Raw genomic sequence first — 23,811 nt, forward strand, 5'->3', positions numbered from 1 at the left:
TGTCGTGCATTTCAACTGGAAATATATTTTCTGTCTGCAGCACAACTTTAGTTTAGACAAAGCAGGAAAGAAAAAAAACAATTGTATTTTCCCCCAAACCACAATCTTATTCCAAACGAACACGGCTGTTTGAAATTCCAGACCCTACCTTTAATAAATGGAAAACATTGGTTTTGTGTAAATAGACACGAATCAGTACATATAGAATAGAATAGAATAGAATAGACTAGGCAGGAATAAATGGTTATGTTGGACGGGAGAGACCTGACAATCAAGCTGGAAATTTTGTGTTTAAGAACATGAATCAACAGATTTGAATTCATAGCTATTTCACAACTGTCACGAGACTGTGTTGAACAAGGAGATATGAGACATCATCCATTCATAAAAAAATAAATTAATTAAATAAAATTAAAACATGTGCTACTAAAGGGGTGCTTTCCTTTTAAAATGGTCTTAGATTAACTTGATAAACATTATTCTGAATGGAGGAGCAGGCGTAGGAGGAATGTTTTTCCTCAGCTCGAGTGAGCTCTGATTGAGGATTTTGTCTGCATATCTGTGTGTTTGTGGGTTGCAGAGCCATGTACGATTTTAGATGCCATCTCAGTTCTGTCCCCTCAGACTTTTGCTTAAACGTAATTAAACTCTTTGCACAGTCACTCACCTCTGTGCATCTTCACCTACTTCCAGAAGCCTCTGTGCATACACGGGCACGTGTTCCCATCTCTTCAGAGTTTTAAAAAAAATTGACTTTAATTCCTGAATTCATTTCCCCAGCTACAACCCAAAAATAAAAGTAGAATATTTTGTTGAATAATTTTATTTCACAGGGTCTTTTCCTCAAAAGAGAACTGCCTGCTTACGATGTGGCTGTGCAACGTGAGCAAAGCAACTATCAAAACACAAATAATGTTTGAATTTAACACAAGGAGAGCTTTAAAACGCAGTAACCTATCTGTGAATGCACAATTTCGCCACAGTTTGATCAGAATCAGTCAGTTGGAGCTTTCAGTGGGCTTGAACAAACCAACAGAACATGTGTGGGTCACAGATGCTGTCTGCAGACCTCAGTTTCAAGCCCACAGCCAAAGCAGCTGTCTGCGCTGGGAAGGACGCCGTTACTGAGCCAGGAACAGATGTTCCCCGTGTGGCTTGTGTGAACAGGGGGCACCGAGTGTCTTGGTGAACTTCAGGGCAAACTCAGACTCACTGTCCCTCTGGTCCACTCATGACCCAGTCAGACAGAAGCCAGCGTGGGCTGGTGTTAAAGATTGAGCGAGTGCACTGAGCAGGGCAGTCCCGCAGAAAACAAACATGCTTTAAACCTTTTCTAACAAACACACTGCATCCCTGAAGTTTTCTCAACTCCACCTGGAGGTGTGCAAAAACGCAGATGTCTGATTCAGTTTTTAAGCTGCTAGCTTCCTAGAACAAAGTCAAAAATAATAATGGTCCGGAGAATTCACAGCATGTGACTGGACCCACATCTGATGTGGACAAACTCCTGACACCATCGCTCATTTGTGACTCAGGAGGCACTGAAAATAAAGACATTTGGCCCAGTGTTTAGTAACATTTGTTACCACGCATCAGTCCAAACTGTGGAGAGCCAAATAAATACATTCATGGTCTGTTTGTGATTTTTCTATAATTTCATGTTTATTTTTATGACTTCTAAGATGAGACAGATTTAAAAACACCGGCACAGTAAAACAACTGAACAGTTAAAATTACAGACTGTGGAATATCAATAAAAACGTCTTATTATAAATTTAAGACATTTGTCATCTTGGACATCGGAATATTTTTGAGAAGCTTCATGATGTAAGAGTTCAGAGAAAAATGTCTTTAAATGAAAGGAAGGGAAATCTTTTCATTTCCTGTCCACATTGTTTTCTTTCTTTATTATTTCTTACAAAAAACTTTGTTTTTGAGTTTTGTAATGGGAAGTCTGAAAAGTCTTTTCTTTTTTCCCTGACTGACCACTGATATTACATTTCAAAAGTAAAAAGCCCCAAACTCTTAAAATATTCTCTTTATTTAGCTGCACTCTAGACTATAGTTTTAGTTGAGATGCCTTTTTCTTATACAACTCTTCTAAGACTCGTCCAAATGAAAAACTCAAGCAGAAGTCAAAATATTCTGATGCATGCAGAGACCGATCTGCGTATTCTGCGACCTCGTGGTTCCGATGCTTTGGCAGTGGCAGATTGAGTATCTACAGGTGCTGCTGTGACAGCAGAGGGTCTGTTGGACTCCAGATGTTAGCCAGTGGTCACCAGCTAATGTTTGTCATACAGATTTTGTGTTTAAATGTCACCCAGAAACTGATCTACTGGAATGTCTTGTTTTTTTTCATCAGCACATTAAAAAACGACAACAACAAACGAGACTTCTTGGGCTGAATCGTGTAATACGTATTTGCACACTGACCTTTTTAGTCACTAATTCAAGTGAAACAACCTGTGAAATATTCTACTGACAGCAAAAATCCCCCCAACACAAAAAACTAAATGTGAGTGAGAGCTCCTTGAGGCAGTTTGGAGGAAACACAGTTAAACAAAGAGCAGCTGGTCAATCATCCTAACTGACACGAGGTTTCACTGGCTGCAGGCCATCAGTTAAACCCTGTCCACGTTACACTGGTCCGAGCAACTAACAATATGCTTCACAATAAAGTCAGTTAATTGAGTTAATTGATCCACTCGGCACAGCCTCTGAAGAAAGGAAAACTCTTCATGTGTTGGAAAGAAGTTAAGAAATTGCTATTACTACTAACTTTCAGCACTTCCCTTGAATCCTGTGTAGGTCTCTAGCCTGCAACAACAGGTCGACAGGACTTTTACTGAAACTAGAATCAGGGCAGAAGTTTCAAGGTAACATTTCTTAGAACATGAAAATCTGTCTAAAAATCTGGTTTAATTTAAGTTGAAGAACTAAATCTGAAGGTTATGCATATTTTGGAAATTAAGCTGTGCTGCTCTTCCTTTTTCCTCAAACGAACGTCTTAATCATCTCTAAAGACTTTCTTGTATTAGACACAACGCGTGCAACACTTGACGTCTCACCTCTGGAATAGGATCTGAAAGCAGAGTGTAGAGCTTCTCGTGGGCGCTGTCGCGAACCCCACACCAACGCGCCGGGTCAAAGTTCTGCCAGATGCGTCCCAGGCAAATAGCCACCCACTGGCGGAGCAAGGGATGGGGGTCTGACAGCTGCTCCAGGCAGTTTGCTATCAGGTTGCCCTGCAGACAGGCCTCCTGGAGGGGAGAGAAGGAGCGATGCAGAATGAGTGATGAGTGCATGAGATGCACAGATGTGAAGCTTTTGGTTATAAAAGCGGGCGCACCTGCAGATGAGTATATCTGATGGATTTGAGAAAGACTGACAGAACCGTGGGAGCTGAAACAACATCACTGAATTACTCTCATTTGGATCCGTCGTGAGACGCTGGACTGTGGTGGTTAACAATAACCATCCCGCTAAATCTAATAAAATACAATATCTGCAGTCATCTCGAGCAGCGCACAGGTGTGAAGCTGGGAGAAGACTTGTAGCTCATTAGCCAGTTAATAACCACTAACCTGTAACCTCACACTGTGTGATGGACAAAAAGATGATGAGCTCTGTGGCAGCATGACTTTTTCCTTTCAACCCATTTGGGCTTTAAAAAAAATCATCTGTGAACAAAAGGTAATTGGTTACCAAGTTTTCAGATGGTCCAAAGCACGAGAGGGAAGCTGGCGGCTTTATTTAAAATCATCATAAAGTTTCTTTTTGATGGATTTTTTTTGTCAGAGCACTAACAAGTGTTCTCTCTCTCGTTTCCGCTGCTGTCGCGTTTCTTCTTTTCACAGACTTTTTCAAATGCTGAACTATCATTAATAACACGACAGACTCCCTGTCGTTTCTCACACACAAACGGTCACTATCTGCTAGCCTGTCTGTGTGTAGTTCAAATGTTCAACAGTACAAGATAAAACTACCCAACCTACAGTGCACGTTCAAACCCTTCATCTCCACAAATGATTCATTGTTATAATACCCAGGACTCTGACGGCGTACTAGACTTTATTCTAAAGCACACGTGGAACATGGAAACGTGTCCGTCACTGTTTTTCACAGTTCAGTTTTAGCGACACTGTTTCTAAGCGTACTTTCTTCTCAACCTTGAAGCCTCGTGACTCTTTGCATCACAGTGCACGGCCTTTTTATCACGTATGATTCATTCCTACCACATCGATGACTCTTATATGTAAAAGTGGGACAATGCTCCTTAGCACTCTCAAACAAGCAGGATTATACGGTGGTACTAATTCATTAACTACCCCACTGGATCTGATCACAGTGTTACAATGTCCGGCAGTAGTAAGAACAGGAATTAAATATTTTGCTGCCTACAAATGGAATTAATTACAAAAGCCTGTGAAGTTACATTGGAAAGTTTTAAAAAGTATATTTATGAGTAGATTTATTCACATGTATAATATAGTGTTGTATAATGTATATGTGGTACTGTTAGACAGGTCTTTCTTTAAAAAGACATCCAGCACTCAGAAAGGATTTAATACTAATATTGCCACTATTATTATTATTATTATTAGTAGTAGTAGTAGTAGTAGTAGTAGTAGTAGTAGTAGTAGTAGTAGTATTACATTACATGATTTTTAGATTAATTGAAGATTCTAAATTGCCATTAGCTCCAGGTGTTAGTGATTGTGGTCGCCCATCTGTCACTGTTAGTCATGTGATGGACTGGTTCCCCATCCAGGAAGCCCCACCCCTGCTGAGACCTGCAGGATCCAGCCTCACTGCAACCCTGAAACGGTGAGTGGTCACAGTAGAGTAAAAGGAGGACAGCAATCTTTTGGATCTAGGAAAAAAGTTGGTTGTTCATTTTTTTTGCTTGAATTTTTGGTCTGCATATTTTTTTGCTGCATAACTGCAAATAGCTGACCAACCAGCTGCCTGCATATGATGCGTTTATGGGAGTTCTGTAAATTACAAAGAAATTACAAAGAAGCCAAATATACCAAATATAACTTCAAAGTACAGTCTGACTTCTCTGTGCAGTTTAAAAGACCCGTGTGATTATGCAAAGATCTAGTAAATGTGTCACTTCTCAAGTTTTCTTGAAAATTCAACCTCTCTTACACACACGAACCGCAATAAACGAGAGGGGGAGAAAATCTTCTTTCGTCTCCAACAAATTGAGGCATCATAACAGCGCATCATTTGTCAGCAGCTACACAGCGTAACCCTCCCCACCCCTAATGTTTCTCATCGTTCTCTCGGCTCTGATGGATCCTCCCAGCTGAACCCAGAGAGCTGGAATATTAAGACACCATGGCTCGGTGACATGTTCGCAACAGCGAAACTGCAGTAATGAGCGCTGTTGTTGAAAGGAAGAGGAATAAATAATGGAGATGTGGAGCAGGCAGAGAGTCTCAGTGTAATGCTGAGGATCATCTATTATTTACACAGACCTGTGAGAGAGGTAGGCGTGCTAAGGACACAGGGATACCGGAGAAGAATGGCTGTTTCTGAGCTTGAGAGCACATACAGCTTTTATGATTTGTCACATTTATATACTGTAATGTCGAGACAGGGAGGAGTAGAGGAGAAATGAATGAGTCAAATAACATTCACAACTAGACAGAAAAATAACCACAGAGACCAGGAGCAGGAGCGAAACGGAATGATGGTGGAATATTTCTTTGTGGAATAGAGTGTCAAGAAGTGCGTGCGTGCGTGTCGACTCCATGAAATGACGAGCTACATCCCTACATCGCACCCCTGGACGTTTGATTAGCGTCAGACACAAAAGGCTTCTGGGATTGAACACCGGACGCCAGCAGCAGGCCGAAGTGACACCTGCGGTGATAAAGTGTCACCGCAGAGGTGGCTGTGGGACGGAAACGGAGATTGCAGAGGTGACTGTGGGTGACAAAACTGTCACATAACCAATATCTCCCAGAAATACACAATAGACGAGAGAGTGATCTTTCAAAGTGACGGCTGGCCCCGAAAGAAGGCGCCGTTCTGTTGAGGGAAGTGAATGAATATGTTCGCCTATTTGGATTTCTAGCAAGCAAACAGACAGCGACGTGTTCAGACATCCTCCTACCTGCCCTGTGGTATAGTTGTTCACTATAACAGCTAAAATGAAGACAGCCATGGTCCGATGCTCAGCCTGAAACAGGGAAAAGGACAGAATTAAGTTTTTACGTCACTTCCACTCTACGTTTCTCGTTTATCTTAAACTAATTTGTTGTGAAGCAGTAAGATAAAGTGGACCTATTATACTTTAATATGCGAGTGGAAAATCTTCATATTAAACAGGGACAAAATTTTAGACAGCAAGGTGAGCAAAATATTCAGGATTCAGACTGCTCAGATTTTTGTGCACCTGGTCGACATTAACTTTCATGGTTTCCTTTTAGAGGCCAGAGATACAGCTCCAAGCAAAGCAACTTCACTGACATTCTCCGCTTGACCGCTTCAATTTATAGGGCTTGACCAGGGTCAAGTTCAATATCAGGTTTCAAGTTAAAGAAGGATAAGAGTCATCACGTGTTCCTCTCATGCCACTACACAGAGGACTGAGTTGACTAAAGATGAAGTTTGGAGATGAGGAACAAACATTTGTCATTAAGAGCTAACTGATTAGCAGTTAGCAAATTATTTTGCCATCAAACATGGATCACGTGACTCTTTCCGGGTCACTTTGCTCTGTGTTTTTGCATATCGATATCAAAACAGTAACTTTTTAGATAACTTATAGAAAAAACACAATGAAAAACGTGTCTGATCGTTAGCGCATCGGAACCGTTTCCTAATTTTATAATTGAACTCAGTAAATAAATGTCAATTTCTATAATAACGCAATGTCATGAAAACTCTGAAAAAAGGGAAATGGCGAGAAGTCACAATAAAAAGATGAAACTAATATTATATTGATGGAATTTTCGCTTGTATTAATAACTTATTCCTAAAGACAACAGGCATATTTTTAGTGTTACTACAGACTATTATTGTTTCTTAAGAGGTGGATCCTTCATTTAGGCAGAAAATTTACTAGAGAGACTGAAGAGTTTAAACACTGTTTTCAGAACAAGAACATTAAAGGAGTGAAGTACAGCAGCTGGTTGAGAAATTACATGAAAGGAGTAACACCAGATAAAAAATAACAGAAGTCCACTTCAAGACTCCCAGCTGGAATATTTAAACAGGATTTTGCTTTCTTGATGACGATGGCAGATACTCACAGGCATGTAATTGTCAGCCAACACTGACAGGAAGTACTTGTGCCCATTGTCTTTCACCAGGTCAGCTTGACATGACTGTGGAAACAGAAAGAAGGAGAAGATGGTGGAGACTTCACAGCAGATATATTATGGGGTATGTTTGTTTCTTTCAAGCAGAGCCTCAAAACTTTGCATGAATACTGATTATAAATGTTATTATTGCAGGAGCGTACGGCCCCGAGCAGGGACTAAAATATGAAACATGGCAGAATTGAGATGTAAATCCTAGATTACTCCTAATTATTTCATCAGCGCCAGAAAGCTCTTCCAATGCCACAAGCTGCTTCTGTACTTCAGGGTTTATCATGTTTTTCGTCTGTAACATGAAACAAAGTGACGAGCAGTGAAGCTCGAGATCAAAGTCTGCGTCTGATTCAAACATCTTCAAAAAGTGTCGGAGGAGTTAAATCAGATAAATTATTGTAGGAAACAAGGAAAAAGTTAATTCAAGTAAATGAACCTTTTTCAGTCTATGAAAATAAATATAATAATATAGAATAAACTGGACTTTGAAGTGTGAGAGTGTGATTTTACGTACGCTGTCCACAGCGAGGATTTTAGCCCAGATGAAAACCAGCAGCGGCCGCAGCTCTCTGGCTGAGCTCTGAAGCAGCTTTAACACGTAGGGGAAGATCCCCACGGACAAGGCCTGAAACACAGAACAGGCAAACACGGAGCGCTGGTGTTTATAAAGCTGTATTGATGTTACCGTTATGGGTCAAGCTTTGCTGTTGAACCTGACCGTCCAAGTGTGAAGGCCGAGACGCACCTGTGGTTTACAAAAGTCAAGGCGAACACCAGAATGAAAAGTAGCCGAGCACAAGCTGGGAGCCCGAAAGACTTGTTGAAAATACAACCTGGCTTTGGACTTATTTCACCTTCCAGCTAAAAGAACGAGAGATCCTCTTTTCGAGGAGCGTGCTAACAATTTGGCTATTATACAATATCCAATTAAATAAACTATCCAACAGCAAAAACACCATACTTTGGGATTTTAATCTTAAACTTATATTGATCTGAATTACAAATGCTAAATTCTAAAAAGATTTTCACTGGAGGTTTTACAGATGCAGCAGCGTCCTGTTCATAATAAGATAATAATCTGGTGTTATACGTGTAACTAAAAAAAAGCATACAGCTGATGGTTTTACATTCAGTCTTCAGATGTATCTGCTTTCTCCTCAGTGACGGGCAGCAGCACCTGACTTTAATCCACTAAAAACACTAATATCCTATTTAAAATATAAATAAATTAACAAAAAAGAAGACAAACTGCTAGCAGCATGCTAACTAGTACAGCCAGGTCCACTGCCCATTTCAAAATGCAAGAAATCTAAACAATAACCTAATATTCAGCTGTCATAGTGTTTTTAAAACCTAAAAAAATTGCATAACAGATATTTTGCACATCCTGACACAAGTCTTAGATTCTTCATTTTTTTCTGTCTTGGATACGTTTACAAAAGTGAATATTGTCGAGCTTTGCAAACCTCTAAATCAGTGAAAACAAACTCAGTTTCATATTTCCTTTTAATAAAGAGATAATGATGTAAGCTATGAGAGGCATGTGTTTAAAGGACACGTGGCGCTCCCTGCCTCCAGTGCTGAGCACAGGATGGAGGGTTGCGATTGTTATTTTTTTAAACATTCATAGCAAAAACGCACCAGACTGACGGCCCAGGGTCCCAAATCCAGAAACCGTCCGAGCAGGTCCAGAGCACGCAGCCGGTGCACCTGACTCAGGAGGACCTGAAAGAGAGCAGAGGTCAAAGGTCGATGCTGCCGCCTCTGAACTGAGAGGAAGTCTAAGATTAAAGTAGCAGGAGGAGGAAGAACAAGAGCAGAAATGTCGTAGAGGTGCAGTAAAACAGGTGGCTCTCCCACCAGTACTGCTAACACACTGGCACCAGATTTCATGAGTGGGCGGCAGGGTGCGTCCTCTTGGCTGCCATGTTATTTGAGATCTTACTGCAATACTGGTACGGGTAAATACCTGATTGGGCTTTTTTTTCCCTGCAGAGAAATTTTGGCAGCCACTTAAGCCCCAAAGGAAAATCCCCTACCCTTTTGAATGATGTAATTGGCATTCTTTTGTTGTTAATTGGGGTTTCATTTGAATTGTTTTTTGTTTTGTTTGTTTTTTACCAAAGAGACAAAAATAACAGGAACATGCACAGATTTCTGTCCAATGAACTCATTGCCGCTGTTGTATGCTGCGATCATGCTTACTGCCGCGTGCAGTCAGCCCCACAGGCCGATTCTGAGCCAAGAAAAACCCAAAGCAGCAGAGATGCCAAACGGGATCACGATGTAACGGTTTTGGCCAAGTAGAAGTATTTTAAGGACGCAAATGTTAAGCGCTCAAATTGTATGCGTGTATGTTTGGTTGGACTAACATTATGTGCAGTGTGCCACAAAGCCTGTGTGAAGGCTGGACACTGGTCCATCCCCATGTGACCACCCTGCAGTGTGTGTGGGAGCAAGCATATGGAGGAACCCAGGAATACACACCCACACACACATACATTAAGAAATTTCCAGGGAATCAATGTATTAATGACTTCCTCCGTGCCTTCGACCCGCAGGGTGTGACCACAGAAACAGATCCGGGAAAGACCGGACCAGGGATGCCTTCAACTCTGAGGAAGTGTGTGGGAACAAGGAAGTGTGTGACGCAGGCGCGTGCTCTGCAGGAAGGAAAAAAGCCACCTGGCAAAAATACTAAAGAAATCCTCCTGATCTCGGTTTAAAGGAAAAAAAAAATCTCATTCCTCATCCAGTCCCCACCCCTTTCCCAATTCTCTATATATTTTTAGATGCATAGTCAGTGTAAAAATGGTCATAGCATGGTGACATCACCCACTAATTAGTGAAGTCTCATAATGAAGCCAGGAACTGAGCAATTTCCCCACCGCCATCTCTTTGGACCCGGACGCGACGAATGAGCAGTAGCTCTAACAGTGAAGTCACGGACACAACACACCCTTGACTATCCTTCCTTAATGACTGTAACAATAACCATAATTCAAAAACGAACTTAATATTTTCTTCAATGTAACCTAAAACTACTTTTTACTGCCTTACTTTCAGTTAATGTATTTTGTTTTGCACTATGCATATTTTATATGCCATTAGGTCATTTATTGTGAAAATTCTCATGTAGGAACTATTGTACTGCATTTTGGTTCCACTGGTGCACCTGAGTGAGATGCACGCCCATGTTGATGTGTGAGCATGGCAAGTTGAAGCAAGAGAAGCCAATTTAATTCAGAGAAAGTTGTTTCTTAAAAGTATCTGTAAAGTGCTCATTTCTGCCTCAAAGCATGGGTCAGCCAGCGAGGTATGTTTGTATGTTATATAGATCATTTTATGTCTTTAATTCACTCGTCTTACTATCTCATTGGATTTTATGTTATGTTTTAGTTCGACGGTGGCGTAGTTTGTGATCAAGGTGAAGCTGTAACAACCCCAAGATCTTACAACTAACATTAAAGCCAACTTCATGCCATCAGTAAAAGAACTCTTTATTGACTTTAAGAAGAGGTAGAAGTGATAGTCGAACTCGGACCTGCATGATTCCCGGCCCCCTGGTGGCAACATCGTGCCAGTGCACCAAGGACCAAGCTGCTGCAAATGTTAATGGACACACAAGTTCACAGTTGCTTCTTCATAAAGATGTCCAGAAGCCAGACATTAAAGTTTATGTTTGGAAAGATGACACAAGGAAGGAGAAACAATAAGGAACTGTGTTAAGCCTGACAACAACAGCATCACAAGTTAGCAAGAAGGGAATTAATGCACCCAAGTTCACAATTCATTACTCAAGTCAAGTTAAAGGGAGATTTTGCATCAACAAATAAGTGCATTACAAGAAAAACAAAATGTCAGACACAAATGAGACAGAAATTGAAGCTCCCAGTGCAGAACAAGCTGCAAGGCAAGTGGATGAAACCTCTTTAGAGCAAACAGTGCAAATAGAGCAACGTAGAAGTGAAAGGTCTCGCATGCTCACAGAAAAAGGAAAAGAATTCCATAATCAAAGGTTACAAGGGTTGCAACGTCGCTTTGACAGTATTTATGACAGATGGAAAGCATTAATCAAAGTGGCAAAAAAATCTGTTATAAAAGGAGATCCACCTGACATTCTTGAAGGTCACATGAACGTTGTACAAAGAGAAGCAGCCGAGCTTAATGATATTTATGATGAATACAGAGCAATGGATGGACCACCTCATGATATGCGTTCCAAGCTAGACAAATGCACATCAGTGACTACAGTAGTTTTGCAAAAGATCAAATGTCACATTAAAGGAGAAACTCAAGAGGAGATTGTATGGCCTGATGCAGGCTCTATATTTACATCCTCTAGCTCTGTTAGTGTCTCAGTTCATAGTCCATTTAAAGCCAATACAGTTCTTTCTAATGGTTCCTCCTCCAAAAGACAAGAAGCTGCAGCAGAGTATGAAGCCACAAAGGCTGTGCTTCAGATAATGACAGAACAAGAGAAGTACAGAGAAAGAATGCAAATGCTTGAAGAAGAAGACAAACGCATATCCGCAGAGCAAGCAGCTGCTGCAATGTCACAACGTCTCCTAGAGGAAAAGGAGGAAACTGAGCGCAAGTTACAAAGAGAAAGGGAGAAAGCGGCCGTGATAAAGAGACAACAAGAGGAAAGTGCTGCAAGGAGGAAGTCAGTTGAGGACTTAAGAAGAGAAATTGAAAGATTGGAAAATCTGAAAGGACTCAAGGCAGCACAGGCAAAACTACAAGTTTATGAGGAAGACTACATTTCAGTAAAGCAAGAAAGAGTCACTCTAAACCCTGCAAACTTACAGGTAACAGAGTCCAAGAATACTGCTAATCAACCCTTACAACCACGAAGAGAGTCAAATGTCACTTATGAGAGCACAGGTGAGCTTGTAAAGGTTTTGGCAGAAGCTATGTCAGCTAATAGACTGCCTATTCCAGAGCCCTCGGTATTTAGTGGGGATCCACTTAAGTTTAAGCATTGGAAGGCGTCCTTTCAGACTCTAATAGAGAGAAAGAACATTCCCACTGCCGAAAAGATATTTTTTCTACAGAAGTATGTTGGTGGCTGTGTTAAGGAAGCCTTAGATGGCTATTTTCTGATTGGCTCTGAAGACTCATATGAGGCAGCATGGAATATGCTCAATGAACGTTATGGAGAGCCTTTTGTCATTGCTAAGGCCTTTAGAGACAAGTTACACACCTGGCCAAAGGTCACAGGAAAGGATAGTGCAGAGCTAAGAAAGTTTGTGGACTTTTTACAAAGCTGCCAATCTGCAATGACTAATAATGAGAATCTGAACATTCTCAATGATGGCATTGAGAATCAAAGACTTGCTGCTAAACTACCAGATTGGTTAAGTAACAGGTGGAACCGAAAGGCTACAGAGTACCAGCTGGAGCACAAAAGATTCCCACGTTTCAGTTACTTTGTAACATTCCTGTCAATGGAGGCAAGTATCGCATGTAATCCCATTACATCATACCAAGCCATAAGACAAAGTGACTTTGACCAACCAAAGACAAAACCTCAACCTACACCCATTCCTAAGAGACAAGATACAGTGAAAATCTTCACAACTAACTCTACTGAAAGAAGCATGGTCTCTTGTGTGTTTTGTAAAAGAGCAGGACACGGCTTACACAAGTGTCGTAAGTTCACTGAGAAACCTGTCGCTGAGAGAGTCAAATTTATTCAAGGCGAAAAATTATGTTTTGGCTGTTTAAATAGTGGCCATCTCTCCAAGAACTGCAGCAACAAGATGACATGCAACACATGCTCAAAACTGCATCCTACATGCCTGCATGAAGAAAGACAAAGACAAGAGGCAAAGAAAGAACCACCTAAAGAGCAACAAGTAAGTGAACTGAAGGAAACCCAGCATCAGGTAACACAGTCACAAGACATAGTCAATGAGACCACATCTAATAGAGTGACTCATGAAAGTAAAAACACACAGACATCTGCAATAGTCCCAGTCTACGTATCCACACAAAATGAGCCAAGTAAAGAAGTACTGATCTACGCTCTGCTGGACACACAGAGTGATTCTTCATTTATTCTTAATGAAGTAGCAAATAACTTGGACACAACCAAAACTCAAGTTAAGCTCAATCTATCTACAATGTCATCCAAGAAAACTACTGTACCATGCACAAAACTTGAAGCTCTGCAAATAAGAGGACTGTTTTCCAAGAAGAAACTCACTGTACCAGTTGTTTACACACGAGACTTTATACCCGCTAATCGTAGTCATATTCCTACTCCAGACACTGCAAGGGCATGGTCACATTTGGAGCATCTCACTGAACATATTGCACCCCCTTTGGACTGTGATATAGGACTCCTTTTAGGGTACAACTGCACACAAGCCTTAATGCCCAGAGAGGTCGTATGTGGTGAAGAAAACCAGCCATACGCTCAGAGAACAGATTTGGGTTGGAGCATCATCAGCTACTGTGATTCATGTGATACAGGTAATGATGTAATTGGAGTAAGTCACCGCATCATTGTAAAACAAGTTATACCAGAGACTGAGTCACCCACAAAACTAAAGAATAAGGTTCATTACATCTGCAAGACACAAGTAAAGGAAGTAACATTTCCAGATGTAATCAAAGCACTTGAATCAGACTTTACAGAGAGAGCAGTGGAAGAGACAAGCATTTCGCAAGAAGATGTCCGCTTTATTACAAAGCTACAAGAAGGAATAAAGCAAAAGCTAGATGGACACTATGAAATGCCACTGCCTTTCAAGGGCGACAGGCCAGATCTTCCCAATAACATGCCAAGTGCAATGCAACGTTTAAGTAGTCTCGAACGCAGATTCAAAAGGGACCAAAGGTACTACACAGACTATGCAAATTTTATGGCGAACATGATAGCATGTGGTGACGCAGAGAAAGTGCCGGAGAAAGAACTCTGTAATACACCTGTTTGGTATATCCCCCACCATGGGGTATACCACCCTCAGAAGCCCGGCAAGATACGTGTAGTCTTTGACTGCTCTGCACAATATCAAGACACTTCGCTGAACATGCACCTGCTTACAGGGCCTGACCTCACAAACACTTTGGTGGGAGTGCTCTGTAGGTTCAGGAAGGGCTCCGTTGCTGTAATGTGTGACGTGGAACGCATGTTTCACCAGTTTCATGTAACACCTCAAGACCAGGACTACTTACGCTTCCTGTGGTGGGAGCATGGTGACCTAAGCGTTCCACCCTCAGTCTTTCGAATGAAGGTTCATCTCTTTGGCGCTGCTTCTTCTCCTGGCTGTGCCAACTTTGGGTTAAAACATCTAGCCACGCAAGGTGAGGGAAAGTTCACTCCAAACACTGTAAGGTTCATTCAAAGGAACTTTTATGTAGATGATGGACTTGTTAGTGTTATGTCAGAGTCAGAAGCCATAAAACTAGTCCAAGAGGCAAGAGAACTGTGTAGCACAGGTAAACTAAGATTACACAAGTTCATATCAAACAGTGAAAATGTGATAAAGTCATTGCCGAGAGAAGAGTGTGCAGAAAGTATTAAGGATTTAGATTTGGCACTTGGAGAGCCATTAATGGAAAGGGCTCTTGGTGTTCAGTGGTGCGTTTCTGCTGATGAATTTCAGTTCAGAATAACTGTAAAAGAGCACCCAATGACAAGAAGAGGAATTCTGCGCACAATAGCATCAGTGTATGACCCACTGGGATTTGTGGCACCGTTCATCCTAAGAGGAAAGCAAATCCTGCAACAGTTATGTCAAGAGAAAGTTGGATGGGACGAGCCACTCTCAAATGATCTCAGCACACAGTGGGAATCCTGGCTCCTAAATCTTCAAACCCTGTCAAAGGTGAAAGTTCAAAGACATGTCTTACCTGCAAACACAGACATTGCACAGTGTGAATTACACCATTTTTCAGACGCTAGTGTGACAGGCTACGGAGAGTGTAGTTATTTAAGAACAGTAACATCAAAGGGTGATGTTCATTGTGCCCTAGTCCTGGGAAAGGCACGTGCAGACCATGCATCAAGAGGACTCAGTGTCCAACAGCTACTCAACTCTAACTGGTTTAAAGGTCCAGAGTTTTTGTGGCAAAGCGAGCTACCTGTTGAAAATGGCAAGTTTACGGAAGTCAAGCCCAATGATCCAGAGCTAAAAACAGTACATGTGTTCAACACCAAAGTAGAAGAAAGGAGAACAATACTAGACCGTCTCACCAAATTCTCAGACTGGAGAAGAGCGGTTAAAGCTATTGCTCGTCTACAGAAATTTGTGAAGGATTTTAAAGGACTCACCCAAACAAAGGGTGAAAACACAAGTGTTGAGGACAGACAAAGGGCAGAACTGTTCATAATAAAACTTGCACAAGAAAACACATTCAGCAAAGAAATCAAGGACTTAACTAGAGGAAAGGACATTCAACTGAAGGATAAGACACACAAGCTGTACAGCCTAAGTCCATTTGTTGATGAGCAGGGAGTGCTCAGGGTGGGAGGACGTTTAACAAGAGCAACTCTGCACCCATATATCAAACATCCTGCCATTATTCCCAAATCAAGTCATGTGTCGTCTTTACTTATTAAACACTACCACGAAAAGGTGCAACATCAAGGAAGAGGAATAACTGTCAACGAGCTGCGCTCCAATGGACTATGGATCACAGGATGCAGCAATGCAGTTGCTTCTCACATCTACAAGTGCACAACCTGCAGAAAGTACAGGAGACATACTCAAGATCAACGGATGTCCGATCTGCCAGAGGATAGAATGGAAGCAACACCCCCATTCTCCTACTGTGGCATTGACTGTTTTGGACCTTTTTATGTAAAAGAGGGTAGAAAAGAACTTAAAAGGTATGGTCTTCTTTTTACATGTATGTGTTCTAGGGTAATACATATTGAAATGCTGGATGACCTTACCACTGATGCCTTTATGAATGCATTACGTTGTTTTATTTCTATTCGTGGACATGTAAGACAAATTAGGTGTGACCAAGGTACTAATTTTGTTGGTGCTAAGGGAGAGTTTTTGAATGCACTAAAGGATTGTGACAAAGAACAGTTGAAACAATATGGATGTGAGTTTGTTCTGAACACCCCCTCTTCAAGTCACATGGGAGGTGTTTGGGAGAGGCAAATTAGAACTATTAGAAGTGTTTTAACTTCTATTTTGGATCACACTTCTAAGAGACTTGACAATTCCTCACTCAGAACATTTCTTTATGAAGTCATGGCTATTGTGAATAGCAGGCCATTAACAGTAGAGAACCTAAATGATCCAAATTTAGAGCCTCTTACACCGAATCATATTCTCATGATGAAGTCCAGTGTTATTCTACCTCCTCCTGGTGAATTTGTGAGCCAGGACCTGTACCTAAGAAGGAGATGGCGCCAAGTTCAGTTTTTGGCCAATGAATTCTGGACTAGGTGGAAAAAGGAATACCTTCTCAATTTTCAACAGAGACAAATCTGGCAAAGAGATAAAAGGAATGCAAAGGTGAATGACATTGTTATTCTCCAAGAGGACAATTCTCCAAGGAACAAGTGGAAATTGGCAAGAGTAACAGAGATATATCCAAGTGCAGATGGAAGAATTAGAAAGGTTAAGCTTTTGCTCAGTGATTCAACCTTGGATAAGGATGGCAAAAGGACTGTCAAACCAGTGTACCTTGATAGGCCAGTACACAAAACTGTGTTATTGCTAGAAGCAGAATAAATGCTAAATTGTAAACATGTTCCTATTATAATGTTTAAGTAGAAATCACAATAGTTTTGTGATTTGGTGGGAGTTTTACTGCCTTACTTTCAGTTAATGTATTTTGTTTTGCACTATGCATATTTTATATGCCATTAGGTCATTTATTGTGAAAATTCTCATGTAGGAACTATTGTACTGCATTTTGGTTCCACTGGTGCACCTGAGTGAGATGCACGCCCATGTTGATGTGTGAGCATGGCAAGTTGAAGCAAGAGAAGCCAATTTAATTCAGAGAAAGTTGTTTCTTAAAAGTATCTGTAAAGTGCTCATTTCTGCCTCAAAGCATGGGTCAGCCAGCGAGGTATGTTTGTATGTTATATAGATCATTTTATGTCTTTAATTCACTCGTCTTACTATCTCATTGGATTTTATGTTATGTTTTAGTTCGACGGTGGCGTAGTTTGTGATCAAGGTGAAGCTGTAACAACCCCAAGATCTTACAACTAACATTAAAGCCAACTTCATGCCATCAGTAAAAGAACTCTTTATTGACTTTAAGAAGAGGTAGAAGTGATACTACTGATTGAGCCCAATAAAGTCATCAGGGCAGTTTCCACAGAGGGCAGAGAGAAAAGAATCCAAGGGTCGTTTTCTGTACGGTGCTAGACAACTGCAAGTCTTTGCACACCCAGGAGTCGCCCCTGCCAGCAGGTTTAAGGCACTCAGAAGCTACAGCCATCTTTAACATTGTTTACAATTAGGCCATGCTTTTGAGGTGCTCAACTTTGGAACAGCCTTCCTTAATGCATCAGTTTGGCCAAATCATTAGTACTTTTTATAGGTCTATGGATGGAAGTTTGTTATTGATTATTGCAATTAATTTACCGATCTAGTATTTAGATTTGATATCTGTCCAATTAGGACTTGAAGAGCTGGATCAGGTTTAGAGATGGCACGATACCACTTTTTTATGTCCGATACCGATACCGATATCATAAATTTGGATATCTGCCGATACCGATATGAATCCGATATAGTGTTTTTTAATCAACAAAACTGTTTTTTAAAATATCTTGCTGCATTTTGCAAGTCTGCAAGTTCATACTCAAGTTTAAAACAACAACTACACTAAAGCTATTCTGTTATACCTGTATACAAAAAAAATATTTCATAGTTCAGCAATACTGATCAATCTAATAAACTTAAACCTACACCATCCTCACTATTCTGGTATTTTAAAGAGTACTTAGCGTAAATATTAAGAAACCTAACTAATAGGGTTCCAACTCCCAGCAACAACAAAAATAAATAAATAAAAAATAGGGAACCACCCCTCACGCTCCACCTCATGATGCTTAATCGACGTAATCAACCTTAATTTGATGCAGTGTGAAAAAAAATGCACAGAAATCAATTATTTTTCAAGAAATATTAAATAGATTCAACATCTTTCTTCAACAAAATTGCAGACTGCACAGATGGTACCTTCCCAAAGGAAAAAGTACTATAGCTTACTAGGGTGTATATATTAGACTTAATAGTTACTATATACAGTAATTGACTTCTATTCATTTTACATCAAATTAAAACTTTGGGTGTCAAATAATTATTTATTAAAAGCTCGACATTTTAAATGAGAATAAGAAAGAAAAGTATGTCTTTGTGCCCCCTTTTCCCTGTTCATGCCCTATCGGCCCCCCTGGCTAAACTTTGCTAGATCCGCCCCTGCACAGTTACCAGCGTCAGCTACGTAGAAAAAGATCCTCGAGTAGAAAGTAATATTAAATAAATTCTAACAACAGCTTATCAAGCTTAAACGTGCTGCTGTTGTTCAGCCGCTGGTTTCCTCTTTCTGGTGCAAAGTGGGCCAAAAACAAACAAGACAGACGGACTCGCGACAGAAAAGCCGATCAGCTGATCATTAAGCAGTTTCACGATTGAAGTAGCAGCCGGAGAGCGAGAGGCAGTCGCTTGTTAAGCTTAACGCAGGAATGCTTTACATTCAGAGATGGACTTACACACTTGCTTTACTTCTCTCGGGGATAACTTTGTCGGAGATGAAATGCCAGGTTGCTAGCGAAGCTCCACATGCTATCCAGACCACCGACAGGTCCCGCATGCCACAGCCGCTCTATCACGTGATGCATACTGCTCCGACGTGCTAACGTTCTGAGGCAAGTTACGGCATGTTGCAAGTTTTGTGAGGTGCTTTCGTGATATAATGGATCGGATTACATTTTTTATTTTTCTCCGATATCCGATCCAGTAATTTAGGTCAGTATCGGACCGATACCGATACGTAATATCGGATCGGTCCATCTCTAATCAGGTTACAATGGAACAATTCAGTTTAGCTTGCTTCGTCAGGACTCCAGTTGCTAAGAGGATAGCTAACATAGTATGCAGGAAGCTAACAGCAAGGGTTCAATAGTTAGGAGGTACTTTCCACCTGAAATACTTTCAGCCATGAGGTTTTCCCCCTTTGTTCTCACTCTGGTTATGTTCAGTGTAAAAGTTGGTGGAAACTCTTTGTCACACTTAAAATAACATATTATGTTGAGGTCAACTCAGTCAAATTAACATTATGTTGTTTTAGCTCCACTCAGTGTGTGAGGGGTTGCACTCACAGCGAGACCAACAGTAGGGAAAGGAGAAACAAGCGTAACTAGAAACAGCAGCAGCAAACAATCAAGTACGTTCAGATCATTTATCTGATAGCTGATGTTACGTTACGGAAAAACAAGGTGGTCCGAATCTCTTCCTCACCGTGAGGAATACAGCTTTGTGATTTAACAGGAGATTAATGTCGTCAGACACCGCGGGCGTTGTATCGGAAGTGAAAAAAGTTGGAAAGGAATTTATAGAGTGCTACACAAATAAAATTGTTATTATGATTCCACACAGCCCTAATCATAAGCTCATTTTATGCAAATAAATATCTGAGCAATTCTCTAAACATGCACACACATTAAAGTGCGTGTGCATGTTTACTGGAGCGGCTCATGTGTGCAACAACATGCTTCCCATCCCCTTCGGTGCAGTGAGTAAGCGCTTCCTCTCATGACGCTGTATGTATGAACGTCGACGCACGTTGCGTCACGTTATGATGCACCTGCAGGTATGAATCACTTGGGTGATACATAGAGAAGAAGATTAAAAAAAAACAACACGTGTGTTTGAGTGTGTTGTTGTTACTATAGCGTCACAACTTGGAAACATTGTAACTCCAATAATCCGTCCAGGATGAAGGACTGCTTCCTGGGCTCTGTTGTTCTCCCTTTGCTCATTTCATTAAAGAGCGTTATTGATGGTTTCCTGCCCGTTGCTCATCTTTTTTGTCACTCTTTGCACTTTTCAAATTGAGTCAGATTATATTTTGGCCTTTGACTGTAAATCCTGTAAGAATTCACCCGACTCTTTAGCTTCATTCTTATGCAACTGCATACTTAAATAGGTAGAAAACCTGTTTATGTGCCCATCAATTACATCACGGAGCAGGAAGTAGCCCTCACACTAGATGACATTGCCCTTATGGTGTACAGCTGCAATATGTTGTGTAATCTCAAAGGCTGCTGCTCCTTTCCTCTTATATCCACATCAACAACACACACACACGCTGTACCCGGTGCTCGCCGATCAGTCTGCCTTTTCCTCAGCTTTTAACGGCTCCCGACAGAACTGCTGTATGGACGTGCTGCTGCTGGGAGCGCGCTGAGTCAGCAGAAAATTACCATTCAACACGGACAGCTACTATGCTGTGATATAGCACTACTATGTACTGTGATATAATACAACTGTACAACCCCGCGGGGTGATGGTGGTGGTGGAGGTGGGAAGAGGAAAATGAAGCATATGACCGCAGTTACTCAGCAGCTGATGCACTCTACGAGGACGTGCCCAGATTTCACTCTTGGACCTTTCACTCTCTCCAGAGTGTGGTGGTTTACACGTTTGCCTAACAAGATCCCGGGTTTGATCCTGGGAGGAGACACTGATGCCTCGTTGGATTGTGCCAATCAAAAACTCGGCGCTACCCGCTGTAGCGACCCCTCGTGAAATAAGAGAGGAGCTGCAAGCCGCTTCTACAAAGTTCAGCGCTACAGAAAACACAACATTCATGTCGCAGGTTTTCTTGCAGGCTTGTAAAAAAATAATAATTGGTCTGAAAATAATGAGCTCAATTTGCAAGAGGGACGACCTGAAGGTAGGAGTATGTTGTGTAATAAATTAAAAGAGACCTGTTAGCACTGTGACATTTGCAAAACAAAGACTCATACTGATACAGAATTATTATTGCATGTTGAAAGTATAATTGCATTTCATTTCATTTTCTTGTCTTTTTCAAGCATTTTTATCTTCATCTTTTACTTTAGTGTCTCTCTTTTGGTTTGCGATCTCCGTTCCACGTTTTGCATATGAAAGCTGGATTTTTATATCCTTTCCTATAGTTTTCTCGTTATATTTGACTGGTTTATCTGCAATGGCGAGGTGGAGAAAATTAGCGTCTTGCTTTTATGAATTATTATCTACATTTAAATGGAAATGTGGGCACAGAAAGCAGCGCCTCCTTAGCTCGCTTAGTTATTTCAGTGGCCCGAGTTCAGTTCTGTCCCCGGCCATTTGTTAGACATTTTACCCCACCCCCCGTTTGTCCTCAGCAGTTCCAGTCTCATAAAGCTGTGGGTGTGTGTCGAGGTGTGTGTGTGTGCGTCTGTACCTGCAGTACAATTGGGAGCTGCTCAGGTGGGTTTCTGTTCTCTACGCCCATCGTCAACCACACCTGAAAAGCTGTCAGCTGCTCTGCGAAGAAAGGACTGTGCTGTGGACACAAGAAGCAATGAAATATTTATCACCATTTCAAATCATTTATTCTGCTTCAGCTTTCTCTCTCTTTCAAATGGACACACACACACACACACGCTCATAATGAGGTAGTCCTGCAGTTACAAGCCCATCATTTCATAAAAACATGAACATAATGAGCTCAGGAGTGACACCGCACTGCAGTAACAACATAAATCCTGATCTGTCATGATCACCTTCCCCTCTCCTCTCTCTGCTGTCATGGCACATTGTCTGATTGATTGGCTGCTGGCCGCAGAGTTTTCGATCACGCAGAGTGTTTGAATTGCGACAGCCTCGTGTAGACCGCTGATGGATGTCGGGAGGGGAAAATATCAGCGCTTCGCTGTTGGATGGTTACATTAATTTGAGCATAATCAAAGCTTAATAACCCTACACACTCAGATACTGACACAATTGTGAAAAGTAGCGCTGCTTACTTAAAGATGACACCTGTGATGTTACTAAAGTAACTACTTTTTTTCATTTGTTACTGTTGAGACTTTTGACAGACACAGCCATACAGTACTGTGTGTAACAAATGTGTGATACTGTATACCAATGAGCGAATGTGGGTGAAGCTGTCAAAATTAATTAAAAATTAACGTCACAGGCATGTAGTTAAATAACTAGCTGGGTTGTTGCAAGACAAGAAATACGACAAAATGCTGGCTCATCAAATCCCAATAAATTCATACACAACATCATTTTGTCCTGAATTTGGTCTCTGCTTCCTGCTTTGGACCAACATCTTTACACTGACATAAACTTATTACATTTTTAAAAACTGAACACTGATTTTAAATGTGTTGCCTTGATAAAGTAGTTACTGTGATGAATGACACAATTTTCCTTTTTTAGCTGCAAATTACATAAAAGATATTTTAGAAAGATTTATAAAATGCCATGAAATATCAAAAATACATAAAGAAATAAAGTTATTACATAAAGTAACAAAGATGTGGGGCACGAGTGGCATTTTTGGTTCCATATGAAATAAAATATGACTGTTGGGGTGTTTTACAGGTGCTAGAGAGGAGTTAATTAACATGAGCAGAGACTCAATCTACCATAAATAACATTCTCCTTTTTTTTTCTTTACTCAGCTGTGACAAAGCCCAACAAAGAGAGCTAAAGGAGTCAAAGCACATCAGAGAGGAATTAAAGGCTCCTGAAAGACGGAGCAGGCAGATCTGCTTTAGGAGTCCTCAGAGGCTCAATTATAGTGTTGGTAAGTGTTTTTAGCCCAAGTGCAAGAGAAAGTAGGAGGAGGAGTGAGTGTGGAAAACTGCTCCTGGGGGAGCGATGCTCACCTCCCAGGGCCAGGTGGAGAGAAGGTGGAGTTCCCATATAAGAGCCCTAACATGGGAAAAAACCGTTGGTCGGCTCATTCTTGTTCCCACAGCATTATAAGCAATGATGCTGCAGGATTTTTTACTTTTATGTAAAAGACTGTTATTAATTATAACAATACTAAAAACAGTGTCCTTTCCAGAAGCTCCAGCTGCTAACTTACTGGATGAGCTCCTTAATTTGCAACTATCAGGCAAAGCTGTAATGTCTCGGATCTATAACAAACTGTGCAGTGTAACCCCAGCCCGCGTTGTGGGCCTCAAGCCCACATGAGAGAAGGAGTTGGGTATATCTATGTCAGATGACGTCTGGGACCTTTCTCTGGTAAACTCTACATCACTCTGCGCCCGTCATTCCCTGTTACAATTCAAAGTAGTCCACAGGGCCCACTTATCTAAATCCAAACTAGCTAAGCTTGATCCCACTTTAGACCCTCGCTGTAACAGGTGCGGGTCTGATGATGCCAATCTAACCCACATGTTTTGGACCCGCCCTGCCCTGGCAAATTTTTGGGAGGTGGTTTCCTGCACTTTGAACAAGGCTACTGGCCTGAAACTAGCTGTCAACCCCTACTTGCTCTCTTTGGTACAGCGGGA

At 41.2% G+C, this 23,811-nt stretch overlaps 1 protein-coding gene across 4 annotated transcripts in view; it reads right to left on the minus strand.

Annotated features, from left to right (window-relative positions):
- rptor (regulatory associated protein of MTOR, complex 1) overlaps positions 1-23,811 on the minus strand; it is a 215,254-nt gene that overhangs the window by 55,773 nt on the left and 135,670 nt on the right. For all 4 annotated transcript variants that reach the window (XM_080879217.1, XM_080879214.1, XM_080879215.1 and 1 more), the window contains exons 12-17: positions 21,738-21,839; positions 8,976-9,059; positions 7,849-7,959; positions 7,272-7,346; positions 6,131-6,196; positions 3,072-3,263 (exon numbers count right to left, since the gene is read on the minus strand). In XM_080879217.1, the coding sequence (XP_080735343.1) occupies positions 3,072-3,263; positions 6,131-6,196; positions 7,272-7,346; positions 7,849-7,959; positions 8,976-9,059; positions 21,738-21,839 (630 nt within the window). The remainder of the gene's footprint in view (positions 1-3,071; positions 3,264-6,130; positions 6,197-7,271; positions 7,347-7,848; positions 7,960-8,975; positions 9,060-21,737; positions 21,840-23,811) is intronic.

This window comes from Rhamphochromis sp. 'chilingali' (assembly GCF_963969265.1).
Source record: "Rhamphochromis sp. 'chilingali' genome assembly, chromosome: 4".
Taxonomy (NCBI): Eukaryota; Metazoa; Chordata; class Actinopteri; order Cichliformes; family Cichlidae; genus Rhamphochromis; species Rhamphochromis sp. 'chilingali'.